Source organism: Myotis yumanensis, unplaced genomic scaffold (assembly GCF_028538775.1).
Source record: "Myotis yumanensis isolate MYYU_CA2020_CCGP unplaced genomic scaffold, mMyoYum1.0.hap1 SCAF_5, whole genome shotgun sequence".
Classification (NCBI taxonomy): domain Eukaryota; kingdom Metazoa; phylum Chordata; class Mammalia; order Chiroptera; family Vespertilionidae; genus Myotis; species Myotis yumanensis.
In genome coordinates, this window is record NW_027223756.1 from 87058642 (window position 1) to 87085223 (window position 26582).

At 48.2% G+C, this 26582-nt stretch overlaps 1 protein-coding gene across 1 annotated transcript in view; it reads left to right on the forward strand.

The window, feature by feature from the left end:
• CACNA1A (calcium voltage-gated channel subunit alpha1 A) overlaps positions 1–26582 on the forward strand; it is a 291124-nt gene that overhangs the window by 67662 nt on the left and 196880 nt on the right. The window contains 1 exon segment of the mRNA XM_070416203.1: positions 4899–5191. Coding sequence (XP_070272304.1) covers positions 4899–5191 — 293 coding nt within the window.

Genomic DNA, 26582 nt, shown 5'->3' on the forward strand with positions numbered 1-26582 from the left:
GAGTTTGACCCCTGGTAGGGAACATGCAGAGGCAGCCCATCAATGTTTCATTCTCACATTGATGTTTCTCTCTCTCTCTCTCTCTCTCTCTCTCTCTCTCTCTCTCTCTCTCTCCTTCTCCCTTCCTCTCTCTCTAAAACCAGAGGGAGGGAGAGCCCAGGAATCAGAATTTTTGCAACACTTTGCAGGGCAGCCTGAGATGCAGCCATGCTTTCTAGGCATGGCTCAGGGCATCTGAAGGACTGCTCTTTGTCTTTTGGTAAAAAGGAGGCCAGATTTGGTTGTAGGGACTTTGGGGTACAATTATCACAGACCACCCTGACAAGTGGTGCTACCAGGGTCTACATTCAGAAGCGTTACAAACATGTTCTGTTGAAGTACAACCCACACAGAAAACTGCACAGCTCATAAGTGTAAAGCTCAATGAACATGTGCAAAATGCACAAAATTTACAAAGCGAACACACCTGGGTAATTATTACCCAGAACAAGAAGTTTCCAGAAGGCCCCGTAGGGCCCCAAGGGTGGCCACTACGTTGACGTCGAACAGCATAGATTAGTTTTTTCCATTTTGAATTTTATATAGCAGGAACGATATACTGTGTTCTATTGCATGTTTGGCTTCTTCGGTTCAAGATCATGTTTGTGAGATTCACCTGTGCACTTGTGTGTAGCTCCAGAGAGCTCCATGTGTGACTGTTACATGGTATATTGATCTAGTCTGTTGACAGGCATTTGGGAAGGTCCCAATGTTTAGCTAGTATTAATATGCTGTTTTCACATTTTAAGGTGTGTCTTTTAGTGGACAAACATCCTCAGTCCTCCTGAATCTATACCAAGGTGTGCCCATGCTGAGTCACAGGGTATTCAAATATTCAGCGATGGTAGAAATGGCCAAACATTTTCCCAAAGTGATTATACCAAGTTACACTCCATCTAATAGAGTACGAGAGTCAGGAGTGGTTTTAGGTCCACGTCAGTGACTTGGGCACGTTTTTAAACCTCTCTCAGCCTCAGTGTTTTCTTCTGTAAAGTAGAACTTCTGTGAAGACTCAGTAGAAGCTTTACTCTGATGGTTGGTCTTTCCTGAAAAGCTCTGGAGTCTTTTAGAAATCTGTGCAGGTAATGCTCATGCAATGAAACTCAACAATCTACTCAGGAGAGTCCATCAGAACAAGTTATATGTAAGTTCACTTTGTGGTGAAACTTTCTTTTTTTTAAAAAAAAAAAATATATTTTATTGATTTTTTACTGAGAGGAAGGGAGAGAGATAGAGAGTTAGAAACATCGATGAGAGAGAAACATCGATCAGCTGCCTCCTGCACACCCCCTACTGGGGATGTGCCCGCAACCAAGGTACATGCCCTTGACTGGAATCGAACCTGGGACCTTTCAGTCTGCAGGCCGACGCTCTATCCATTGAGCCAAACTGGTTAGGGCAAAGCTTTCTTATATGACTGGCTGTTTGCATCCATTCACATGGGATAGCTTTTTTTAAACACTTAAAAAAAATTCTAATCTGAGTACAATTTTAGAGAGAAGAAGGGAGAGAGAAAGAAAGAAAAAGAAACACTGGATGTGAGAAACACTGATTGGCCATCTCCCGTAAGTGCCCAGACCCTCAATGGGGGACCGAACCTGCCAACCCAGTTATGCACCCAGACTAGGAATCGAACCGGCCACCTTTCGATACACAGGACAATGCTCAACCAACTGAGCCACTCCAGCCGGGCTCATGGGATTACTTTTTGTTTCATGTTAACTGTCATGTGTCTTTGAGACAACATCTAATACAAATGTCATTAATATTTGTTGAAACTTCTACACACCCCATCTCCTTCCAACTCTGATCGCTTTTGGTTTCTTATTTTGTTTATACCTTGACAAGTTAGAAAATCTTGAAGGTGCTGTAGGCAACCTGTAAAGGCTTATCCACAGACACAGAATGGGGAATTTATATAAAGATATGTCGTCTTTTTCAGAATGTCCCAAATGAATGCAAATACTGATGGCGGGGGGTGGGGGGGGGCGGTGTGCATTAACTAGAAATCAACTAGCTGAGGCTTGAAAAAATACTTGCCTTCTTCCTCCTCTTCCCTTCTCACCTCCCCTACCCTTGCCTTCCAGGCTATACATTGCTTTGTGAAAATTCAGTGGCTTCTTGGTCAATCTACTTTGGAAGACAGTTGGGTGACATTGTATAAACCCTGTGACCCAGAAATTCCATGCCTAGGGCTATTCTTACAGAGATGCACGCTTATAGGCACCCGAAGGCAAGGGTGTTTAAGGGCCCCAAATGTCCACCAACAGGATGATGGATAAACAAACTGTGGCGGACTTTCAGTGGAATACTATACAGCCGTGAAAGCGAATCCGTTGCAACTACATGTGACAACAGTTGAATCTTAAAGACATAATATTGAACCAAAGAAGCCAGTCCTCACAGAATACATACTACTGGATTCCATTTAGATAAAATAAAAAAGATGCAAAGTATTGTTTAGGAATGCACAATAAGGTAGTAAAGGTATAAAGAAAAGCAAGGTTGTTGACACCATCAAGTCAGGAGAGTGATTACTGCTGGGGGGGTAGGGGTGTGTTTTTATGGGGCGCTGGCAATGTTTCTCGCTCTGGATTTGAGTGTTAGTTTTATGAGTATTCATTTCACAGCAATTTCTTAAACTGTATATTTTTGCTTTAGGCATTTTTCTGTGTTTATTCAACTTCACAATATAAAAGGGGGACATGGGAAATAAACCACACTTGCTCACGCGAAGTGTATCACCCAGAGGCCCTATCCAGCCAACTAAGACCTGGTTAGTTATCTGCTCCTGGCAGTTAGGATCTGCCGACTCCTGGGTCTTTTCAAAGATGGGGTGAATCCTTTAAAAAATAATTTTTATTTTTCAATTGCAGTTGATATACAATATTATATTAGTTTCACGTGTACAACCCAGTGATCATTCTCACTTAGTGATCATTCCGATCAATCTCATACTCATCTGGCACCACACATATTTATTACAATATAATTCACTGTATTTCCTATGCCAAACTTTACACTCCCATGACTATTTTGTAACTACCAATTTGTACTTCTTAATTTCTTCCCTTTTTTTACCCAGCTCCTCAAATCCCCTCCCATCTGGCCACCATCAAAATGGTCTCTGTATCTATGAGTTTGTTTCTGTTTTGTTTGCTTATTGTTTTTTATATTCCAAATATTAGTGAAATCATATGGTATTTGTCTTTCTCTATCTGACTTATTTCACTTAGCGTAACACCCTCCAAGTCATGTGTATCTTTTATTCCAGCTTGCCAGGCCCCTGCGATATGAAACTTTGACAGAAGTACCCAGTTTTCAAATGTTGTCTTTTGCTAAACAGGCCACAGTTTGTGTAGAGATGGACTAATTGCACCTCTAGACACCAAACCCCTTCTTTTTAAAGTTGTTTCCTCCCTCCCTTTCTCCCTCCTTCTGCCTGCAAGATGCTGGGTGCGTCCGGTTGTCTGCAACTGAAGTGGATGGAACCCGTAGGAAAACAAGGCTTCCTCCCCGGGAGGAGGAATCTTTCGTCCCAACTTCCCCCCAACCTCCCGACCATCCGCTCTCTCCTCCCCCCCCCCCCCCCCCCAAACTCCGCGGAGCCGGGTCCCCTCGCGCCTCCGCGATTGGTCGCGGGCCATCATGTGTCGACACTCTGGGTGGGTCTTTCTCGCTTTCAACTCATCAATCGCTTCTCTTTGGGGCTCGGCTGCCCAGTGGTTCAGACCTTTGCGCCCATTTTCCTCTTTCCTTCCTCTTCACCCACCCCTTCACACCAGTCTTATTTTAGCAAAACCTAGAGGAGGAGGGGGAGGAGGGAACGCCAGGCATTGCAGCATCCGGGAGCAGCTATTGAGTGGCTAAGCGACGGCGCATACCTCTCTCTCTCTCTTTTTTTCCCCCCTGTTGGGAATTTTCAGGATTTCATTGCTGCAATTTAACCCCAGGATGAGGCACGGTTGAGCGAAGCGCTGCGCGCACACACTCTCACACTCAGCAGAAGAGACAGCCGCGGGTTGATTCAGGAAGAAAAAAAAAAAATCACCTGGACCCTGAGGCCTCAAGACTCCTGAAAAGCCCCCTCCCCCTCCGCCCCGAGCGTCTCCCTCCCCTCCCTCCTCTCCTTACCCCGTTAATATTTTTTACTTTAATTTTATTTTTGGGCTACGGATCTTTGACTTTTAAGGTCTAGGAACTCAAGCGAAGCAAAAAGGGCGATTTCTTCATTGGGGAGGGGGAGCTGCCCTCTCCCCACCAAAGACTTGGTTTTTATTTTTTTCTAATAAAATTTTTAAAAAATGGGCCGGGCGCACTCCTTTTGCAAGATGCCAGCCTGACCCGTACCTCGGAGGAATTTGAAGCTTCCACTGCGTCCCGGGGGGCGTCCTTTGCCAACCGCTCGCATCTTAAAGGGGGTGTGCGTTGGTTGTGTGTGTGTTGTTGTTTTTTAAGTGCCTTTTTCTTTTCTTTTTTTTTTTTTTCTCGGAGTGGGTGGCCTGGGGATTGCCTGGATTCCTTCCTCGGTTATTTTTGCCTCGCTTCCCTCTCCCCTCCCCCCTCCCGGCCCCCGCGCCCCGCCCCCGCCCCCTCCTCCCGCCCCTCCTTCTCCGGGGTCAGCCAGGAAGATGTCCCGAGCTGCTATCCCCGGCTGGGGCCGGCCAGCCGCCTGGTGAGCCCCCGACCCGAGGCGCCGAGCCGCCGCCGCCCGATGGGCTGGGCCGGGGAGCGTCTCCGCAGTCGCAGCTCCGGCCGCCGTCTTCGCAGCCCCGGCAGCATCAGCAGCGGCATCGGCGGCGGCGGCGTCTTCCGCATCGTTCGCCGCAGCGTAACCCGGAGCCCTTTGCTCTTTGCAGAATGGCCCGCTTCGGAGACGAGATGCCGGCCCGCTACGGGGGAGGAGGCTCCGGGGCAGCCGCCGGGGTGGTCGTGGGCGCCGGAGGCGGGCGAGGAGCCGGGGGCAGCCGGCAGGGCGGGCAGCCCGGGGCGCAAAGGATGTACAAGCAGTCAATGGCGCAGAGAGCGCGGACCATGGCCCTCTACAACCCCATCCCCGTCCGACAGAACTGCCTCACGGTCAACCGGTCTCTGTTCCTCTTCAGCGAGGACAACGTGGTGAGAAAATACGCCAAAAAGATCACCGAATGGCCATATCCTTTGCCCGAAGCCCGGCAGCTGCGCCTCCCCCTCCTCCCTCCGCTTCCCCTCTTCCAGGCTGGGAGGGAGACCCGGGGGTTGATGGGAGGTGGGGGGGTCTTCCAGGGGCTGGGAGAGGGGGCACCGGGGAGGAGTGTGCGGAGTCTCTCCACCCCGAGCGGGGTTGAGCTACGGTGCAGGCTTGGGGTGGGGGGACCCGGGGAGTGGATTTCTCTGTAGAACCTCTTCCAGAAGGAGGGCTGGGCCCCGGGGTCGAGCAGGGGCCTTGGTGGGGCCTTTAGACCCAGTTCCAAAGGGGTCAGGGTTCTCCCTAATGAGCCGGGGCCGCGGCCTGAGCGCACTGGCCAGGGCCGGAGAGCCATGGGGGCACTGGCTTAGTCTCCCCTCACCAGCATTTGCGGTTGCCACAGAGCCAGAGCCCCATGGCAGCTCGCTGGCCTGTCCACCGGCCTTCCCCAGGTGGGGGCCGCACTCTTGGGGGTACTTAGAGGTTTCAGGGCCAGGAGTGAGGAGGAGAACATGTGGCCTTCACCCTGAGGGGCCAGCACTGGCCTGAGTGGGCCGCTAGCCTGGACAGGTGGAGGGCACTTCATCTCCCGTGTCCTCTCATCTTTTGGGGTGTCGAAAGCATCCCAGTGGCCCCATCTGGGGCCCTGACCTGGAAGACCCAGTATGAGCTCTCTCAGGAGGAAAGATAGGGCAGGAGAAAATGTTGGGTCCTGCCTAGAGGGCCGTGCCAGGCCCTGGGCTGGATTCAGCTTCTCCCACCATTGGGAGCCGCGAGGGGACAGCAGGAGAAGCACCCATGTGGACATCTCAGGCAGGTAAACGCCTTTTTCTTTTTTTTAAACCAAAAGATCCAGAGAAAGGTGAAGACCACATTTTCCTCTGTTCAGATGCTATCAAAATGCAGGTCCCCGGTGTTTCTTTAAATCTGTGCCTGCTTGAAATAAACCTTAAGGAGGGCTTAACATCTGTTGAGATGTAGGCAGGCAAGGATGGGTAATTAGTCGGGCTCTCTAGCAGTTATCTAAGCATGACCCAGATTCCAAGGGGGGGGCGGGGGGGGGGGTGACGCACCCTGCTCCCCAGGCTGGCTGGCCACCGTGTCATGCCCAAATGTGCCACTTCTTGGCAAGGTTCCAACTGGCTGCTGCTCTCAGTGTAAAAATGAACCGGGCTGCCTGGGTCCCCAGGGCTCGGCAGTGAGCCCCCCTCCATGTTGCCTATGGTTGTGACCTATACTCGACAGGGCTGGGCCTTGGGGTGGTCCTGGGTTGCTTATTTGCAGAGCACAGTGGTGGCTGGATTCACTTTCAGTGGGACTCAGTATTGAGCCAGGCTTTTGGCTTCTGGGCGCTTAAATTGTCACTGAGGTTTTGGAGTGTGTGAACAGTTTACTCTGAGGGTGGTGAAAATTAAAGAGTTTCGGCTGGGGCCCATCTGGAGGGGTGTACCCCTAACCACAATGGGTGTACCCCTAACCACAATGAGTGCCCAAAGCAGGAGCCAGGTCTCTTTGCCTGCTAAGTTCCAACCTCTCAGAGGTCTTGTGATCACTCTGCCTGCCTCCTCCCAACCCCGGGAGGACTGGTGGGAGCTTGGAGGATGGGAAGGTGTCAATGTGTGCACTGCTCAGCTAACTCCAGGGGGTGTCCAGGAGGAATTCACTGGTCTGACAGGTTTCCAAGTTGAAAATGGCTTTAGATTGCCTTCTAGATCATGGATTTGGCATCTCCTAAGAGGAAAGGAAGGAAGTGGAAGTCTAATGTGTCCTTAGTTCACCCCGGTCCGGCCTGAATCCTGCAGAGAGGGCTGTTGGGGAGGCAGGGGATCGCTCAGGGGAGGGGTGCAGGTGACTTAGGAGTGTTGGTGGGTACTTGGGTTTTTTTTGGCTTTCTGGCTCTTGGTAGCTTTGTGATGAGTTTGTGCATTTTGCTCGCTGCAGACAATTTTTGTTCTCTCTTTGGCCTGAGGCAGCAAGCACATTATACAGCCTCACTCTAGAAGGGAAGGCTCTCCACCCCCCAATCTGTCACAGAGCAGGTCACCCAGGACTGAGCTTTTTCCGGGAGGATGAGATGGGTGAGGACGGAGAGCTGGGGGCCTGGAGCAGGGAATTCAGGCCAGTGCAAGGCGGTGGAAACGCTGAGGAGTCAGTGTGCCAGGGCAGAATGTTGACTTCTAAATCCAAATACTACTGCCATTTAAGAAAGTGTTTACATACTTATTCTGAACTTTTAGAATAAAGTCTGATGTATGTATAAGAAAGTGCACAAGCTGAGTCTAGCTTACAAGTGTTCACAAAGTGAAGGCAAGCATGCAACTGGCACCCAGGTCAAAAAAAAAAGATGTGACCAGTCCTCTTCCCCCCGCAGCACCTCCCTCATGCCCCCTCCCAGTCATTCCCCTACAAGGGTAGCTGCTACCCTGATCTAACCGCAATTGGCTCATTTTGCTTCTTTGAACCTCCTGTAAATGGAATCACAGGCTGTGTTATTTGGTATCTGGCTTCTTTAGCTTAACAAGATTCATCCATGTTGCTGTGAGTAGTTCTAGGCAGTTCCTTCTCATGGCTGTGTGGTATCTTATTGTGTGACTCTAACACAGGTACTTATTTTGAGGGCCACTGGGGTAGTTTCTAGATTGTGTGGTTGGGAACATTGCTGGACTTGTCTTTTGTTAAACTTTTCCTTTGCATTTCTCTTGGGCCTATACCTAGGGGTGGACTTGGCCCTGCCATTCTCTGGTACATGTGTTTTTGGAAACTGCATTAACTAAGGGTTGTCGTTGAATCTGGAAAGCAGCTTCCTCACTGTCCTTGGAGGAAGAGTGAGTGCAGGTTTCATGAACTTGGCTGTATGCGTCCTGGGCCTAAAAGTATTACTTACAGCGTGGCACGCTGGTGGAGGGTGCAGCCTTGATCTCCCCATGCTCACAGGCACTTGGCCATTGTGACTTCTTACTCTTCTGCACACACACACCCATACACACACACACACACACACACACACACCCAGCAGTGCCAGCTTGAAGCCAGCCATGAGAATTAAGCATTCTCATTAATTTTATTTCTCTCTTCCTAAGTAAGAAAACCGAAATGGAAGTCGTGGATGTTCAGATTTACACTGCTGCTGCCTTTTGCTCTCGGAGTAAAAGCCGGGCAACAAGCCATCTTGACCACACACCTTGGTTGCATGTTTTTGTTGATTGGAAGTCTGATCTAAAGATGGCTGTGACAGGCTCTGGTGACGGCTTCTAAGGAGCACAAATCTGTCAGCTCAAGAAGTTGCATCTGCCAACCTTCCTAGAGCCCCCACTTAATGCCACTCGCTCCTTCTGATGTGCCACCAAGCGCCACTGTGAATGTCATCTTCCCCCAGTCCTGCTGATGCCAGCAGTTCTCCCACGGAGCAGGGTAGAGGAATTTGGGCCATTGCAAGAGCCATGGACCCAGGTCTGTGTGTTTGCACGCTGGGTCTCCTGAATCGCGTGTGGATTCTGGCTTTTCATCTGTGTGTTTTGGGAATCGCAACAAGAAGCCCAGAGTCCCACCACGTCAGGTAACCTGTGGACATTGGCCGACTGGCATTCCCCAGGTTTTTTGTTTTTTTAAATGGAAGGCACTTTAAAGACAACTGAGAAACAGAGGGAGCTCTGGGGGAAGTTGGAGCCCATCCTGAAAAGTAGAATGTGCTAGAAGATACTTCTCTAGAGGGCAGGACAGTATGATTCCTAGGTCCTTCTACTAGATCAGCATGGCCGGCATTTTCAGAAGAGCAAAATTCTGGGAAGTAAGAATTAGCATGGCTTTTTTTTTTTCTTTTTTCTTTTTTATGACAAACGTGCCTTCCCTTCTCTGAAAAACCTACCTCGAACTGGCCGGAGTTTATAGTTTTAATGAACAGTCTGAATGTATCCCCCCCAGTGTGCATTTTGGTGTGTTTTTTTGTAGAAATGCTAGCTAGGCTTGATAATGGGGTACTGTGCCAGCCCCCCCGGGAGTGTTATGTGTACATTGCTGTGCTTCTCAAATGTTCGTGTGCATGAGGATTATCTTTTTAAAGTGACAATCCTGGTCCAGAAGGTTTGGGGTGGGGCCTGGGGTTCTGCTCTTCCAACACACTTCTAAGGGTTGCCCATGCTGCTGGTTTGTGGGTGACTCCTAGGGTATCTAGGTCATATCACAGATGCATCCTGTTACTTTTTTTGTTCCTTTTTCTTAAAAATCAGGTTTGTTGAGATATATTAGCAAGTTCACCCCTTTTAGCATACAGCTCTGTGAGTTTTAACAAATACATGCAGCCATGTAGCCACCACCAAAATCAAAGTAGGGAACAGTCTGTCACCCCAAGTTACCCCCCTAACACCCTTTTGAGCCAGCTTCCCACTGCCAAAGCCCCTTGCTAGCACTAATCTGTTCTCTATCCTTACAGTTTTGCTTTTTCCAGAAGGCTATATAGACAGAATCCCACCGTGTGTAGCCTTTGAGTGTGGCTTCTTTCATGCAACCTTTGCAATCCATTCATGTTGTTGTGGTACCAGTCGTTCATTCCTTTTCGGTGCTGCGTAATATTCCATGAGATGGATGGACCAGAGTCTGTTCATCCACTTCCCAGTTGAGGAACATTTGGGATGCTTTCAGGTCGGATGATTATGAATAGAGCCACTGTAAATGCTGGCAGATGGGTTTTAGTAGGAAGCATTGGGAGCCTACATTTCACTTCTCTTGGGTAAATAAGTAGCCAGAGGCAGGATGGCTGGGTTGTGTAGTAAGTATATGTTTAACTGTGTAAGAGACCGCCAAACTGTTTTGCAAAGTGGTTGTGCCATTTTAACATTCCTGCCCTTGTTATCTTTCTAAAAAAGCATCGAGCTCTAAATGCCAAGGCACATGTGGCCTCAAGGGTTTAGGGTAAAGAACTGTGGGTGTGTAGAAAGTGCTGGAAGTGGTAGCATGAAGTGCCAGTCAGAGAAATAGGGAGAGTGAGGATGTTATCCGTAGCCAGGTGCCTGCACTGGTTTGAAATGTAGGGAGAGAAGGGAGTGTGGCGTGGGGGGCATTGGTTCTGCTGCTCGGCTGTGAAAAGTCAAGGCTGTGAGAGCCAGGCCCGCCCCCTACTCACCCCTGCGCCCTATAAACGTTTGGTGAGTGAAAAAGGCCTCTCTGCCTCGTTTGCCAAATCATATGGATCTGCTTCGCCCTTGTGCCAATATTTTAGGTTTTTGATGGGTTTTAGTTGTGTGTTGGGGGCGTGGTGTGCATGAGGTTATCAGACCAGAGAAGGTCTCTGAAATTTTAGTGCTTGAGAAGCTGGGGAACAGTGGCCTCTTGTGAGTGAAGTCCTCCTTCGGTGCCTTGGGGGTGAATGTCTGTTGAGTGCTTGTGGCTTGTGCCCCTCAACCCCCACCCCCGTCATCCCCCAGTCGCAAGCACACGTGCACTTCCTCAATGATCGAAGGCACCACCGTGAAAGTGGGCTCCGTGCAGAGATGGTCAGAGCCCCCATAGTGAATACATTTCTGCGAATGCTAACTCCGCTTCGTAGAAAGGACTGGGTGGTGCCATGAAAGATGGCAGAGAGAGGGGAAGCGCTCCGGACTCCGGGTCAGCCTAGGTTTGAATGACTCCGTTTCCTCACGTGCGTGATGGGAATACTGCTTCTGATGGCATCTCCCTCGGACAACTCTTGGGGAGTTTAAATGGGGTCACACATGGTAAACACTCAGCACAGTGTCCGGCATGGAGAAAGCCCCCAAAATACATGAGCCATAATATGAGAGACCACTTGTATCCTAATGTTCTCTTTGGGAAACTTTGGCTTTTTGGGAAATGAGGCTCTCTGGGTACAGGGGCAGCAAAGGGCCCTGTAACTGGCCAATTTGACTTTAGTCATCTGAGTGGGGCACTCTTCACAGTACCCCTCGGAAGCTTTTGGAGGTAAAAATCATGCTCACTTGACCCATTTTTCTATTTCCTTTGATGTAAGACAGAATTCATTGTCTTCCTCCCTCTGATGGTGACAAGGTGAAGGAGTTTTAAAATATTTACTTAGCTTTCTCCCCTTCCCCCCATGTCCCACCACAAACTCATCGCCCTTTGAGCTTGTCAAGAGTCCCGCCCAGGCTGGAGACCACAGGCCTAGGACAGCTGCTGTGGCTACCCCAGGTGACCACCGAGAGTTAACAACAGAACCCTGCTTTGGGGTTAGCTTAGGTCCCCCTTTCCCCTCCCCCAGTTTCTCTCTTTCTTCTTTCTCTCTTGGAAGAATAGAGAAGGCAAGTAACATTCCAGAGGAGAGGATCAGGTGGTTGGCCTCAGCAACTTGGGTTTCGAAAACCACCAAGAATGAGTTCTTGTCTGGGTGACCAGATGTCCCAGTTTGCCCAGGACTGCTCCGGTTTTAGCATCTCAGGAAACCCAGCAGTTCTAGGCAAACTGGGATGTTGGTCACCCTAGTGGTGAGTTCTTAACAGTGAAGAGGAGGGGAGCAAGGGATGGTTCCGTGGCCCAGGAAAGGGGAAGATGGGTAATTTTTTCCCTCCGAGAAAGCCAAGACTTTTGATCGGAATGCAGTTGGCTTTTGGAGGCTGCCCACTTAAGGCAGCTAATTCAAACGAGATCCCGGCTCTGAAGCAAATTTCCGGAGTTAAGTCTGGATCAAGTTTTGTCATCTCTCTTGGGTCAGACATGACTTTACTTTCTGTTCAGACTGGGAACACCCTTGGGGCTTCCTTGAAGGGGCTCAGTGCTCAGGTTGGACCTGGAATTCAGCGTCAGCAGCCTCTCCCCCTGCATAACCCTGCTCACGGGCCAGGGACCCCTCTCTGGAGCCATGAAAGAAACTCAACTTGGTCACCCACCTGCCAGTAAATAATAATCACACTGTGAACTTCTGTACTCATTTTAGGCCCGTGTGTATGATAAACCAATTTTAAGGTATTTTATCCAAGCAATGTTTGCGGGAGGCCTAAGTCTGATCTCAAAAATAAACTGACAGATTTCTCTTTAATGAGACACATTGGGGGTGACCTAGAACTTGCTCTGGGGTAGGAGTTATGTGGTTTCTGACCTCCCAGAACTTGCCATATTCTTTCATCTCCTTGACCTTTATTATTTTCCTTATTAAGAATAAGGGGACTGGGGCGGGGGGGGGGAACCTTCATTTGCTGCTGTGCAATGTTTGTGGCACATTGTGGAGTCCACATAGGTATGCGACTCTCTGAGCAAGGGCACCAGCAGTGGAGGAAAGGAGCAGGATATTGACTGGAGGTGCAGCATATAAGGCTTGGGGACTGGTGACTCCGCTGCAAGTCTCAGCTCCAGTTCACGGCAGTGAAGCCTCAGCCTGCTCATCTGTAAAATGGGCACAGTCCAGTGTCCAGGGAATTGTGGAAAGGCTAAAAGATACTATGCACAGAAAGCATGTGGCATGTATTGTCACTGTAAAAAGTAGCAAGACAGATGGCTTTTAGATTTCCTGATGGGAAGGGCTGGGTTTGTTGTGGGCACCTCTCTGGCCCTGTGCTTGGCACCTACAGGGGCTGAACACATAATTGTGCACCTCTCTGGCCTTGTGCTTTTATGCACCTCAGGTTTACAGCCTATTGTTTTAATTCTCTTCTGGGTTTACAACACACTCTCAATATTGTCTCCTTTAGCTTATTATTTGTTCTTATTTTAATAGAGTGTGGAAACACTGGTGGACCGACCAGCTAAGTCAGAAATTAGAATGGTGGTCCTGAGAGTGGTGTCCCCGGCCCACAGGGTCAGCATCGCCTGCTCTAGGCAAACTTCTCACCCTGGGGCATGTTCAGCATCCCCTGGTGGGCTTCTAAGCAGGAGCTGGGCCTCAGCTCCAGAGTTTCTGACTCAGCAGGTTTGGGATGGAGCCTGAGAATGTGCATTTCTAGCAAGTTCCCGATGGTTCTGATACAGCTGTTCTGGAGAGCACGCTCTGAGAAACCCTAAGCTTAGAACATGACCAATAACTTCACCTATAATTCCCAACCCACCTTTTCCTCATCCCCTCCCCCCTGTACTCTCTGAAAGGTATTTACTCTCCTTTGGATTGTGTGGGTTTTATTTCCTTCCTTCCTTCCTCCCTTCCTCCCTCCCTCCCTCCCTCCCTCCCTCCCTTCCTTCCTTCCTTCCTTCCTTCCTTCCTTCCTTCCTTCCTTCCTTCTTTCCAGGTTTTATCACATGTGCCTTATAAATTTAACTTGCTTGACTTCTGAGCTCTTTAGCCCTCTGGAACTTGTACTTGCTTTTTTCACTCAACAGTATGTTTCTAAGATTCATCTCTCTTGTTGAGTCATTTATTTTTCTTTGTATAATATTGCACTTTGTGATGATACAACAATTTATTCATTTTCCTGGATGGTGGACATTTGGGATATATCCAGATTTTTTTATTTTATTTTTTGCTATTAAGAACAGTGCTGCCGTGATGAATAAATAATTTTTCAATGAATGAATTCAAGGTGTTAATTTTAGTCTGTGTACTTGGGAATCTAGCTTCAGTTAGAATCAGCTGAGATTCATCAGCATTTATGGAACACCCGCCATCTGACAGGCACTGGCGAAGGCATTTCACATTCTACTCATCATGCTCTCGAAGAGCTAGGTCAGCCAGACAACCCCTGTTCCTGCTTGTTTTCTGAAAGTCAACCTGTGGTTTAGACCCATCGGTTTGTGAGAAGCCACATGGCCGAGTTTAGAGCATGGACTCTGGAGCCAGGTGGCTGGGGTTCAAATCCCAGCTCTTCTAGTCACGAGCTGTGTGACCTTGGGCAAGTCACGCAAGTGTTCTGTTTCTGTTTCCCAGTCTATCCAGTGGGGATTCTAAACGCACCTATCTTGGAATATTAAATGAGTTATTATATGCTATTCTTAGAATAGTGCTTGGAACTTAGTAAAGCTCCATATGTGTTTATAGATGGATGGATAGATGGATAGCAGGAAGGGAGGAAAGGAAGAAGGGAGAAAGGAAGAAAAATAGATGCATAGGATGGATGGATGGATGAAAGAAAGGAAGGAAGGATGAACGGATGGATAGATGAGGGGAGGGATGGATGAGTGGACTTATTATAATGGCCATATTAGGGATTCTCTGACCTAATGCTTGACATAGTGTGTGTCACACAATAGGTGCTACAAAGTATTAGTTATTCTGCCTTTTCTTTCCAAGGTTCTCAACTCCTTTGATCTCTGTTATTCTTTGACATGTGTCTTGTTAACCCATTTTCCTGGATGATCACCTCAAACATCATTGCTCCAAGGGGAAATCAATCACAGGGGGATGGTGTACAGTAGAATTCCATGATTCCAAGGCTCGAGCAGGATTTTCCCCATCTCTCAGCAATCCTTTTCTATGCTCCTAAGCATCTTCCCAACACCACACTGACAGACTCTCTCTCTCAATACCAGATTCCCTCCAATTTCCACAAGCTCCCCCTACTCCTTAGCCTTGCTCTAAGAGTGCCATCATTGATGAAATCAATTACAGCAAGAATAGGGCAGCTTCCATGAGGGCCTTACAAGAACTCAGAGTATATGGGTCTGCACAAATTGGGATAGCCGAACATGTTTATGGACTTGAATTACCTTTGAAGAGTTGTCAGAATGCAAATTTTTAGCAGTGTGGCCTATTCCTATTCACAATGCAGTCTTTTAAGTTGTGGATCACGGATGGATGATTATGGGGAAGAGGGGCACATGCTGTTAGTGTTGGATGAATGGATGGATGGATGGATGGATGGATGGATGAATCTATGGATCGTTGGACAGAGAGATGGATGATAGGTGGGTAGAAAAATGAATGGAGGGGAGGAAAGAAAGAAAGAAAAAGGAAGAAAGAAAGAAAAAGAAAGAAGAAAAGAAAAAAGAGAAAGAAAGAAAGAAAGAAAGAAAGAAAGAAAGAAAGAAAGAAAAAGAAAAAGAAAAAGATGAATGATGTTGGATGGATGGGTGATTGGCTAGGTGGATGGATTATAGGCAGGTGGATAAAGAGATTGGCAGATTACTGGATGGGTGGGTGGACAGATGTATGGATGATGGATGGAAGAAAGGGAGGAAGGAAGGAAGAAAAAAAAGGATGAATGGATATATGGACAGATAGTGACTAGATGGGCAGATGACTGGACTGGATTGAAGGAGAAAGAGATGGATGGGTGGGAAAACGGGTGGATGTTGGATATAAGAGTGTGTATAGAAGGGTGGATGTCCATGTTGAGTCTCTCTAGTATTTGGTGTTCTTACTGGTTTCGGAATGGCCAAGTTCCTCCACTTATACTTTAGTTGGACCTTTCCTAGAGTCAAGTGAATTTTGCATGCTTTTTGAGAAAATATGATTGTATGCTTTTGTCTCACCTCTCTAATTAGAAAGCTCCTTGACAATAGGGGTTGGTAATTTACCTTTCTCACATCTCCCAACAGTTTCTGCTCTATATCGTGCATAAATGTTTGTTAAGTGAGTAACAATGAGAAAAACAGTGTTGCTGACAAAGGTTATTAAATTTCTGGAAATACTTGGTTAGTTTACTTTAACATGAGTCTGAAAGTGGAATCCAAGAGAAAGCGGGATTTCTTGGATTTTGCTTCATTGGTGAATAGTGGGAGGGTAGAGGGATAGATGTCTCTCTTCTGAGCAGGTCGGGTATGTGCCCCAGATTTTTACCCACTGTCCAGAGATTGCAGATCAGACATACGAGGGCCCTACATGGCCCTACCTGATCTGGTCCCTGTTTTGCCTTTGATCTCATCTCTTCCATTGTCTACCCCTTCTATTCTGTCTCAGCCCCACTGGCCCTGTTTGCATTTGTGTTGGCTGTTCCCTCTACCTGCATCATAGTTCCCCCAGGTCTCCCATGACTGACTCCTCTTCATTTAGGCTCAGCCCCAAAGCCCACCCTCTTCATTAACGGAACACCTAAAGTACAACAAAGAATAGAAAATATATCTGTACTCTCCTATCCAGAGAGAATCTCTGGAGACATTTTAAAAATATATTTCTTTATTGATTTCAGAGAGGAAGGGAGAAGGAGAGAGATAGAAACATCAATGATGAGAGAAAATCATCAATTGGCTGCCTCCTGCACACCCCACACTGGGGATGGAGCCTGCAACCCAGGCAAGCGCCCTTGGCCGGAATCGAACCTGAGACCCCTCAGTCCGCAGGCCGACGCTCTATCCACTGAGCCAAGCCTGCTAGGGCTCTGGAGACATTTTAATATATTTTATCCATACCTTTTTATGGATATAGGCTTTTTTGAACACATTTCCACGTCACTAGATATCTTTGGCAGCATCAGAGCTACCATGTATACTTGAGTGGGCTCGACACCACAAAAGGGTATCCCATCTCACATCATAGGCCTTATAGAACGATACATTTATTATTTAAATGCCCCAGTTGATGGAAGCTTAAGTATCTTGTTCTAGAGAAATGAAGATATGACCATTTTGGACAGATGGACCTAACAACTTGAAAAGGGGGCATCTTATTGAAATTTACATCGTGGTGCTGTACGGGTTGGCAGCAACCCCAGAAAAAACTGTTGTTAATATCTGGTGACTTTATGGCTGTATCGTACTTCGTATAACCGTCTCCGGTTGGTTGTTTGTTTTGCTTGTAAAGAACAGTGCAGCGAACATCTTTGTGCATGCTTCTCTGTCCAAGGTTCTGATTTTCAGAATAAAATTCTAGTCTTAGATATGGGACTCAAGTCTTGAAACCGTTGCCACCACTTTCCTTGAATCTGTAAAAGACATTTTGAGACTCAAAACTCAGGAAGTTGAGGAGGAGGAGCAGGGAAAGAACCGTGGATTGGTTTGCCATTCTTCCTGGGCTGCACGTACAGCAGTGCTTTTGAACTGGGGGACTTTTGGCAACGTGTGGAGACATTTTTGTTTGTCACGAATGTGGAGGGAGAGGTGATACTGGCATGTAGTGGGTAGAAGCCAGGGATGCTACTGAGTGTCCTAAAAATGCACAGGACAACCCTCCTCCTGCCCCACTAAGGAATCGTCCAGCCCCAGATGTCAGTAGAGTGCCAAGATTGAGAAATCCTGATGTAAAAGATGTCACGGATTTCTTGGAGGGGAGTGGGTGGATTTAGAGTTTTGGGGTGACTTAAATGTAATTTACAGTTTCTCTTCCTTGCTGGGTGTTGAAGCCAGCTTTCTGTGAACTTTAGATCCCACACGATCAGCAACAGGCTTGCTACCAACAGATTCGTTGATGTAAATATAGACGAGTATATAGAAGGAAATCTCACCCGGAGCCGGGAAAGGTTGGCATGAAAGCTGCTGTGGCCTCCGTTTCTCCTTTCTTCTCCTTCTGGTGCCCAGTGTTTCTGTCGTGTCTCACTTTCTCTGGGTTCCTGGCATGGCGAGTGCTGCTGGTGTAGACTGGTTTTCTGCTCCCTTGGTCCCCATACGAGGGCATGTACAGGATGCAGACCCCTGGAGCAGGTGAGCTTAGAGATGGTGGGGGGAATGAGTGCATTCATTCATAAGTGTTTATTGAGCACCTACTATGCAAGGTGAGGGCAGGAAGGTGACAAGGGTAGATTTGTGCAGAGCTTTTTTTGACCATGTGGGGACTTTTACTACAAAGGAATTTGCATTTTTCCCCTCGCACACCTACACTTTTTGTTTTCCATAACAAAAGTAGGGTCACTTTGGGTGCTGTTTTTCCACCAACACGAGCCACGCTGCAGCGACCCCACCCAGAGATGATGTTTGTGCAGACGCCTGCAACTATTTCCGTAGGACAGAGTCCTGGGAATGGCACAGCTGGGTCATGTGTCAGGCTTAGGGCCAGGTCACGAGTCTGTGCCCTCCAAGGTCCCCTTTCCCTGATTATGGAGCCAACTGGGTTGCCCTTGATTTAACATCTCGAAGACGATGAGCCTTTTCCAGATCTGTGCGAGCTTTCTGCATCTCCTTCAGGATCTTCTGGTCACACCTTTTGCTCGTTTTTCTCTGCACAGATGTCTTGCCGGGGAGGAGGGTTGCACCAGGTTCTGTAGACGCTGAGGTTCTATGGCTCTGTTTTGGGTTTCAGGCAGTCTAGGGAGGGCTATTGAAGCAGGTTCCCTGGGTTCAAATCCCCACTCTGCTTATTTCCAACTGCACACCACTTACCCTGCTAGGCCTCAGTTTCTTCATCTTTAAAATGGGTATAACATTAGTGCCTGTTGTTAGATGGTACAGATCTAGAACATTCTGTCATTCCAGGGAGTTTTAGGCAGTTCTAGCATCAGCATCTCCTGGGAGGGAGTTGGAAATGCAGAGTCTCACTCCCAACCTTCCTGGGTCCCAATCTGCATCTCAACAAGGCCCCCCTGTTGATTTTGGCTGCAGTTGGAATCACTTGGAAGCTTCAAAAATGCTGATGACCCTGGCTCCACCCAAGGATGCTGGTGGTGTTGCCAGATGGGGACTGGCCCCAGGGCAGGTCTGCCTCTGGGCGGCCGGTGGTGTGTGGGTTCTTGACTTTGTGCAGGAAAGATTTCACAACACGAGTCCAGGTGATTTTGAGAGGACGTTTATTGAACCTGGGGACAGCGACACAGGAAGGGCTTAGGGTAGAAGGAGCAACAGGAGAGAGCCTGGGCAGGGCTGCTCTGGCTCCTAGAAACGTTATAGGAGAGAAGTGAGCCAAGGCGGGGCTGCTGTGAGCTCATTGAAAGTCAGAGAAGGGGGGGCCTTGAAGACAGGGTCAGGGAGTTCGCCTGGGATGAGCTGTGCTGCCCACTGCTCCCCTGGTTGCAGGTCTCGGGTCCCTCAGAGTTTAGGAGAAAAAAAGTCCAAAGTTCATGCCCGAGAACCAGCCTGGGTGTGTTCCAGTGAGAGCCCATGCTGGGTCCTTGTCTTACAGGTTTCTATCTTCTGTGGCAGAAATCCTAGGGGAGGGTCTTAACAGAATATTCCTCAGTTTTCCAGCTGTGTCCTTCAATATGTGGATTCGTCAATATGACCTTATAGGAGAATTTGGGTTTATTCTCTGGTCAGTTTCACTGCTTTACGTTAATCTCGGGTCTGTCTAGCTCTAATCAGGTTTTTTATTATTTGTTCCCCTTACTTTTCGTCCGTCCTTGGGTTTGGCTGGCACAAATGGCTAACTGGGTCTTTGTCACTTGTCTCCCTGACAGGGGTGATTTAAGCTGTGCATTATTCTCTGGTTAGGGAGGCGGGTATGAACCATTTGCTCTCAAGTGTCCTTGGTTAGGGAAGATAAAGGTCATGCAGTTCACTGGCTGTAAGTTGTAAGTTGCTCAAATTGTTCGGCCTTGTTTAATTTTCTTGTCTCCGTTTCCCCATTCCACTTGCCCAGGAATTGTCCTAGCTTCTTACTATCCTGGCTCAGTGGGGTTGGTCCAGAGCGGCCCCTCGGTGTAGGGAGTTTTGAAACCACTCCAGGGGATGCTGCAGTTCAGCTAGGATTGGCAGATCGCCCACTGGGTGGTTAAGAACACTTGGAGGCAGGTAGCCTGGAATCGGAGCTGTGCCACCTTGGGCCAGCCGCTTACCCTCTCTGAGCCGCAGGTTCTCTCTCTCTCAAACCAGGACTTCGCTGGCGGGGCTGCAAGAAGGAAATGATGTGAAGGTTCTGAGTGCTGAGCAGGGGGCCTGGGATGTGGATAGTAAAAATGAGGTCAGCAGCCCGAACCGGTTTGGCTCAATGGATAGAGCGTCGGCCTGCGGACTCAAGGGTCCCAGGTTCGATTCCGGTCAAGGGCATGTACCTTGGTTGCGGGCACATCCCCAATAGGGAGTGTGCAGGAGGCAGCTGATCGATGTTTCTCTCTCATCGATGTTTCTAACTCTCTATCCCTCTCCCTTCCTCTCTGTAAAAAACCAATAAAATATATTTTTAAAAAATGAGGTCAGCAGCCTTAGAGCTAATAGTTGGAGTGGAGGACACTAATCTCTTTTTTGATGTTCTTCTTTTAATTTAAAAAAATTGAGGTAAAACTCACGTAACATAAAATTAACCTTTAACCATTTTAAAGTGGAAAATTCGGTGGCATGTAGCACATTCACAGGGTTGTGCAACCACCACCTCGATCTACTTCACCCAAAAGGAGACCCTGTTCGCATTAGCAGTCACACCTCGGTCTCCTTCCTTCCCCAGCCCCTCGCAGCTGCTAGTCTGCCTTCTGTCTTCATGGATTTGCCTGTTCTGGTTTTGGAGGTTTTGAAGTACCGCTCCCCACCCCCCAGTAGAGGACCCTTCAGCACCCAAGTGGACCTGTGAGAAAGCTCAGCTCTCTTCTTCCCTGCGGCTTCCTTCCTTGGCATGGGGCTGCCCCTCCGGTGCCCCCTCCCCCCTCGCACCTGGTGGCCCTGGTTAATCCCAGCAGCGCAGCAGGCCTGTGTTCTGCTCTCCTGGGGCCTCCACAAACGAGAGGATTCATCTCAGCTGGGTTTCTCCCAGTTAAATATTTAATAAATAAGACCTACAACGTGTGATGCTGGGAGTGTTTGATAGTGAAATTAATGAGGGGAGAGTCGCAGGTGGCCCACAGATCCAAGCCGGAGCCTGGCCCAGGGTGTCCTGGTGGCGCAGACCTGGGTGGCGTCCGGGCCGCGGTGGGCCCCACCATCCGTGTCCCTTGGCGCACATGTGCCTTCCTCTTTAGCACCGAGTCTGGCACAGAGAAACCACTTGGTAAATATGTGTTACAAGAAGGAAAGAGGGGGAGGAGGGGTGAGAGAGGGAGGGAAAGAGAAAGGAAAGATAGAGGAGCAAAGGGCGGGAGAGAAGATGAGGGAAAAAGAAAGATGGAGACAGAGATGGGTGGGGAGAGGGAGGGAGAAGAAGGGGAGACTTGACAAACAACTTAGAGGGAAGAGCTGGAGAGAGGGCAAGGAAGACAGTGATGAAAGAGGAAGAGAGAGGTGGAGGGGATTGAAGGAGGTAGAGAGAGATGGAAGAAGAGAGGGAGAGGAAGGGGAAGAGGGAAAGCGCAGAAAAAGAGAACCGGAGAAGGGAGACAATATTGTCTCTGGTATCTTCCCCCCTCTCCGTTAGTCTTACCACCCCACCCCCCATTTTTTTTTTTATCTCCCATTTCTCATTTCCTTACTCTCGTCTGCTTGCCAACTTTTCATTCCTTTTCATTTCCTGTGTCTGTTATCTTTTCATTTTCTGTCTGAATGTTTGCCCCTTTTCTCTTTCTCTTCATAAACTGTCCCTTGGTGTGTGTCATATTTTTTTAGTCTGTCTCCAGCTGACTGTGTGTGTGTGTGTATGTGTGGAGAGAGAGAGAGGGACGGGGGGGGGGGGGGGGTGAGAGAGGAACATAGATCATTTTAAAGATCAACCATGAAGTGAATATCTATTGTACCCAAGTCAAGAGCCAGACCGCCACCATCTCCCCAGAGTGCCCCATATGCCCATCCCCATCACAACCCACCTTTTCTCCTTCCTGGGTGAACCACTTTTGAGGATTTCATGGGAATCATCAGCTTGCTTTTCTTTGTGGTTTTACCACCTAGGCACGCCTCCCTAAGCAATATAGTTAAATGTTTCGTGGTTTTGAACTTTATATAAATAAAATTACATGATATGAGTTATTTTGTATTTTGTTTCATTGGCTCACAGTTATGTTAGCAAGATCCATTCTTATTGTGGTCACTGTGGCTCCCTCATGTCATATTTGTTCACTGATGATGAATATATGAGCGGGTTCCCTTTTGGTCGCCGAAAAGAAGCAACGTTGCGAGTTGTTTATGGATGAGCCTCTCCAGGGTACATGCCTCGTTGCAGAATCACTGGGCATTAAAATTAGTGCATTTTCAACTTGGCTGAACACTGCCTACCAAAGTGTTTTTGCAAAGTGTTTGCGCTCATGTACACTCCTGCCCTCAGTGGCCGAGCGTTCAAGTGGCTCCACACCCTCATCAGCACTTGGTATTGTCGGACTTAGCTGCAGCCTGTTTAGTGGATGTGTGGCGATTTGAGTTTGTGCTACCCACCCAATTACAAGACAGACGAATGTATTTTAATATATTTATTGGCTACTCAAGTTTCTTCTTTTGTGAAGTGCCTCCTCATGCCCTGCCCACTTTTTTATTGGGTTGCTTGGGTTTCGTTTTTTGTTTCTCCTATTGATCTGTAGGTGATCCTTATGTTTCCTGATGGAAACTGGTCCTTCATCATTATATGCTGTGCAATACAGTATCTTCTCTTGGCTTGCCTTTTGGTTCTTTTTTATGGTATCTTTTGATCAATAGCAGTTCTTAATTTTAATGTGATTGCATTTAGAAATATTTTTCTTCACAGTTTGTGGGTTTTGTATCTTATTTAAGAAAACCATTTCTACCCCGAAGTCATGAAGATATTCTATACTGTTTCTAAAAGTTTTTTTTTACAGTTTTGCTTACTGTATGACTTTAACCGGCTTGGAATTGATTTTTATGTATGGTGTGAGGTAGGGGGTCTGATTTCCTTTTTATTTCATAAGCGTTGCCCCAGTACTGTTTATTAAAAAATCCATCCTTGCCTCAATAATTGATAACCTCTGTGACTGTTTAACTCTTACCTCCTTTGATCTGGTACTCAGGCAGTCAAGACACAGATATTTATAGTGTTTCTGACAACATAACTAGGCACTGGGTTACAGTGATGAATATGGAAGATGCAGTCTGCCATGGAGCTTACAATCTGGCAAGGATGACGGATAAATAGTTATAGCTACTTAATTTACAATTACAGATGCTATAAGGCCTTTAGGAGGGACAAGCCCAGCATGCTCTGAGGGGAGCATGTAAAACAACCTCTCCTGAAGAAGTGGTGATAAACAGTTTTTAGTGGAACTCTGCTATAGTGGAGCAGGCGTAGTGGGAAAGATGTACTGACCAGAGGGAACAGCATGTGCAAAGGCCCTGTGGCAGATGCTTAGGAATTTGGTATTTATTCTAAAGGCATGTTCTGGCCCCTGACGCAGCAATACAAAGAGATTGTCTGCGAATGGCCCCACTGGCTGCTGTGTGGAGAATGGATTGGATGGGAACAAGAATATAAACCATGAGACCAGCGAGGAAATTATTGTAGTCCTTCAAGGAAGAGGCAATGTCTCTTGAACTGGGATGGCGGCTATGGAGATGGAAATCATTAGTCATATTGCAAGATATTTTGAGCCAGCATGATTTTCCACTCTCTCTTTTGGTTGAGTTTTCTGGGTGAGGAAAGCAGTTTGTAATTCTGCCAAAGGTATGTGTTCTGGAGGACCCATAGTCTTTGGAATTCTAGTCAAGAGAGTCACTGGACAATCTCTGGCCCCCAGGGTTTTCTGGAATCAATTCAACAATGGCAATTTATTAATAATGATAGCAACCATGAGTTGATAGCCTTCCCTTCAAAACACCTTTTAGCTATTACCTTGTTTGTCACCCCAGCCGACGCTGTGAGATGGGTGGGGGAGAGAAACAGGGATTTTTTTTACCTCAGTTTTATTGTAGAATGGGGTGAGGGAGGATTAACTGGCACTCGTGAGATCACACCAGAGGTGCTGGTTTGGGGGTTGGAGCCCAGTTCCTTGACTTCTGGGAGTGGAATCAGTCTCCTTTATGCAGGTCACACACCAGCTCCCCAAACATACTCTTTTTGCAAATCGTTTCCCACTGGGAGCTCCTGAATAATTTATGAGACCTCAGTTTCCTTGACTATAAAGTGGGAATTAAAATAAAATAGCTACTGCCCTAGCCGGCTTGGCTCAGTGGATAGAGCGTCAGCCTGTGGACTGAAGGGTCCCAGGTTTGATTCTGGCCAAGGGGGAGTGCAGGAGGCAGCCGATCAATGATTCTCTCTTATCATTGATGTTTCTATCTCTCTCTCCCTCTCCCTTCCTCTCTGAAATCAATAAAGAAATATATTTATTTTTTTAAAATAGTACCTCCGAACTTTGTGCCTGACACGCAGTGAAGACTCATTACATTTACCTGCGTGAACCCATTAGTGCCCCTGGTTACAAGGGTGGAAAACTCCAAGGGGCTTGAGCAAGAAGAGAGGAGTTCCTGGCTCCTGGGAGGGAAGAGTCCCGGGAGTCACTGGGCATCGGGCTTGTTCAGATCCAGAGATCATATGACGTCATTAAACCTCAGCTTCCAGGCTCTGCTTTTTGAAGTTGGCTCCATTGTCCATGTGGTTGTGACATGCCATTGGTCCTCCCTTCATCATATCCAATGTGATTCTCTTTTGCAGCCACCCTCCCAGCATTCTCAGCAAATGGTTTATTGCTTTTGATTGGCTCAGCGGGAGTCACATGCTCATGCCTGAGCCAATCACTGTAGGGAAATGGGAAATGTGGAAAGGAATGTTCTGATTATCTTAGGTTGAGTCACATGATCCGTCTTTGGTGTTGGGGTAGAGCCAACTTCATGGAACAGCGAGGAGAGACCCCTTTAAAGGTGTATGAGGGTGTGCTAGCTGCTGTAACAGAAGTAGTGAACCTCACTTTCGCCAGCATTCTGTTGACCGGAATTTCATCCCCATGGTGTATCAGTGAGGGTCTCAGTAGGAAACAGAAGGCACATATCAAGAGTTGAATGAAGAGATGTGGGCAGTTATTAAAACAGAGCGGGAGAGACAAAGGGATAGAGAGAGAGAAATGGGGATAAAAATAACTGATTGACAGTGGCTGCAGCTTGAGGAAGCAGGCAGAATAAATGCCCCGTCTTCATGCCCTCCCATCATCTCTTGCCAGGGTTCCCCATTGTTCAAACCCAGTTGGAAGCTAGAGGATAGGCTGTTCAATGAGGCCGTCCACACAGGTCAGCTGCCCTGGGCATAACAGGGTAGAGAAGGAAGGAGAGTGGATTCTGGATCATAGGTGACAGCCGGGACCCGGGGCGGGGACATTGGTCCATGTGTGCCTCCAGGAGGAGGAGTTTGGTGGACGCATCACACTGCCTTTTCCACCAGGACAAATCAGGTTCCCAGGTGACAAAAAAAGTCTACTTTGCTGCTGTTACTGTTATTCTTAGTGGTGGTTGTTGGGTGTCTCTCCAGGCTACTACCTCCTCTCTCCTCTCCCCTCCCTCCCTCTGCCCAGAGAGCTGGTAGTGGGAGTCTCAGCAGGCAGGCAGTCCTCTGGAAAGGCCCTTGGTTTACCCCGAAGCTGGGCACACCTTCTGCCTGAGGCAAGCGACCATATTGCCGAAGGTGAAACCGAGGAGAGACCCCTCAGGCTGAGCCTAGGGAGGTGGACTGGGCCCCAGGGGCAGGAAGCAACCCTCTGCATTTTCCACCTGCTCCACCCTCTTCGGAGCCAGTCTTGGCAGCAAGAAGTAGGGCGCACAGGTGAAATTGCTGCCCAGACATGCTAACAATGGCTTGTGCCCACCCCACCCCAATCTGGTGCAGCTGTGTTAGCAATGGGTCCCAGTCTCCAGCCCCCTCCAGGGTCAGCCCGGCATCTGTAACAATGACCTGTCCCCGCCCAGCCTCGCCCACTTCTTTGAACTCCTGCAAGGTACTGTGATGACAGGCGGTTACTATGGGCTTCCTCCATTCAAGCTTAAGTGGCCGCTTCTCCCCTCCAGGGGGAGCGGAAGAGCAGCCCCTCATGGCTTCTGGCAGCGGACCAGCCAGGTCCCCGCCCTCCCACCACTGCCCACTGTGAGGCATAGAACAATGAGGAGAGCGGTGGACAGACCCTCGTCCCCCAGGGCCATGTGCTGGCCCCGTCTCTCATGAGCTCCAAGGTTCCTGGTTTTCATCACCCTTTTCCACATGTTGTCAGATCCCTGCTTCCAGGTTCAAATCTCAACCACAAGGACGTGACCACACGGGCAGGTGACTTCCCCTCCGTGTGCTTCAGTTTCCTCAGCTGTCAAACAAGGACACGCCAGTCACAAGAGTTCTGGGCAACATGGCAGGCACCTCGCTTGTATCAATTAAGTTCATCCTCTCAACTCTCTGAGGAGTGGGTGCTGTGGTCGTCATCCCGTGTGATAGGGAAAACCAGGGCAGAGAAGTTCAGTAGCCGGTCCGAGGTTTCACAGTCCACAGTGACAAAGGTGGGATTTGAACCCAGGTTCCAGAGTCTGTGTTCTTTTTTTAAAAATATATTTTTTTACTGACTTTAGAGAGGAAGGGAGAGAGAGAGATAGAAACATCAATGATGAGAGAGAATCATCGATTGGCTGCCTCTTGCACGCCCCCCCACCCACCCCACCGGGGGTCAAGCCTGCAACCTGGGCATGTGCCTTGACCAGGAATCAAACTGTGACCTCCTGGTTTATAGGTCACTGAGCCACGCTGGTTGGGCCAGAGTCTGTATTCGTAATCTGTAATAATAATATCCTAATTCAATGAGCTGTTCAACAGATTTAATGCAATAACATAAACGGAAAGCTTAGTCCAGTG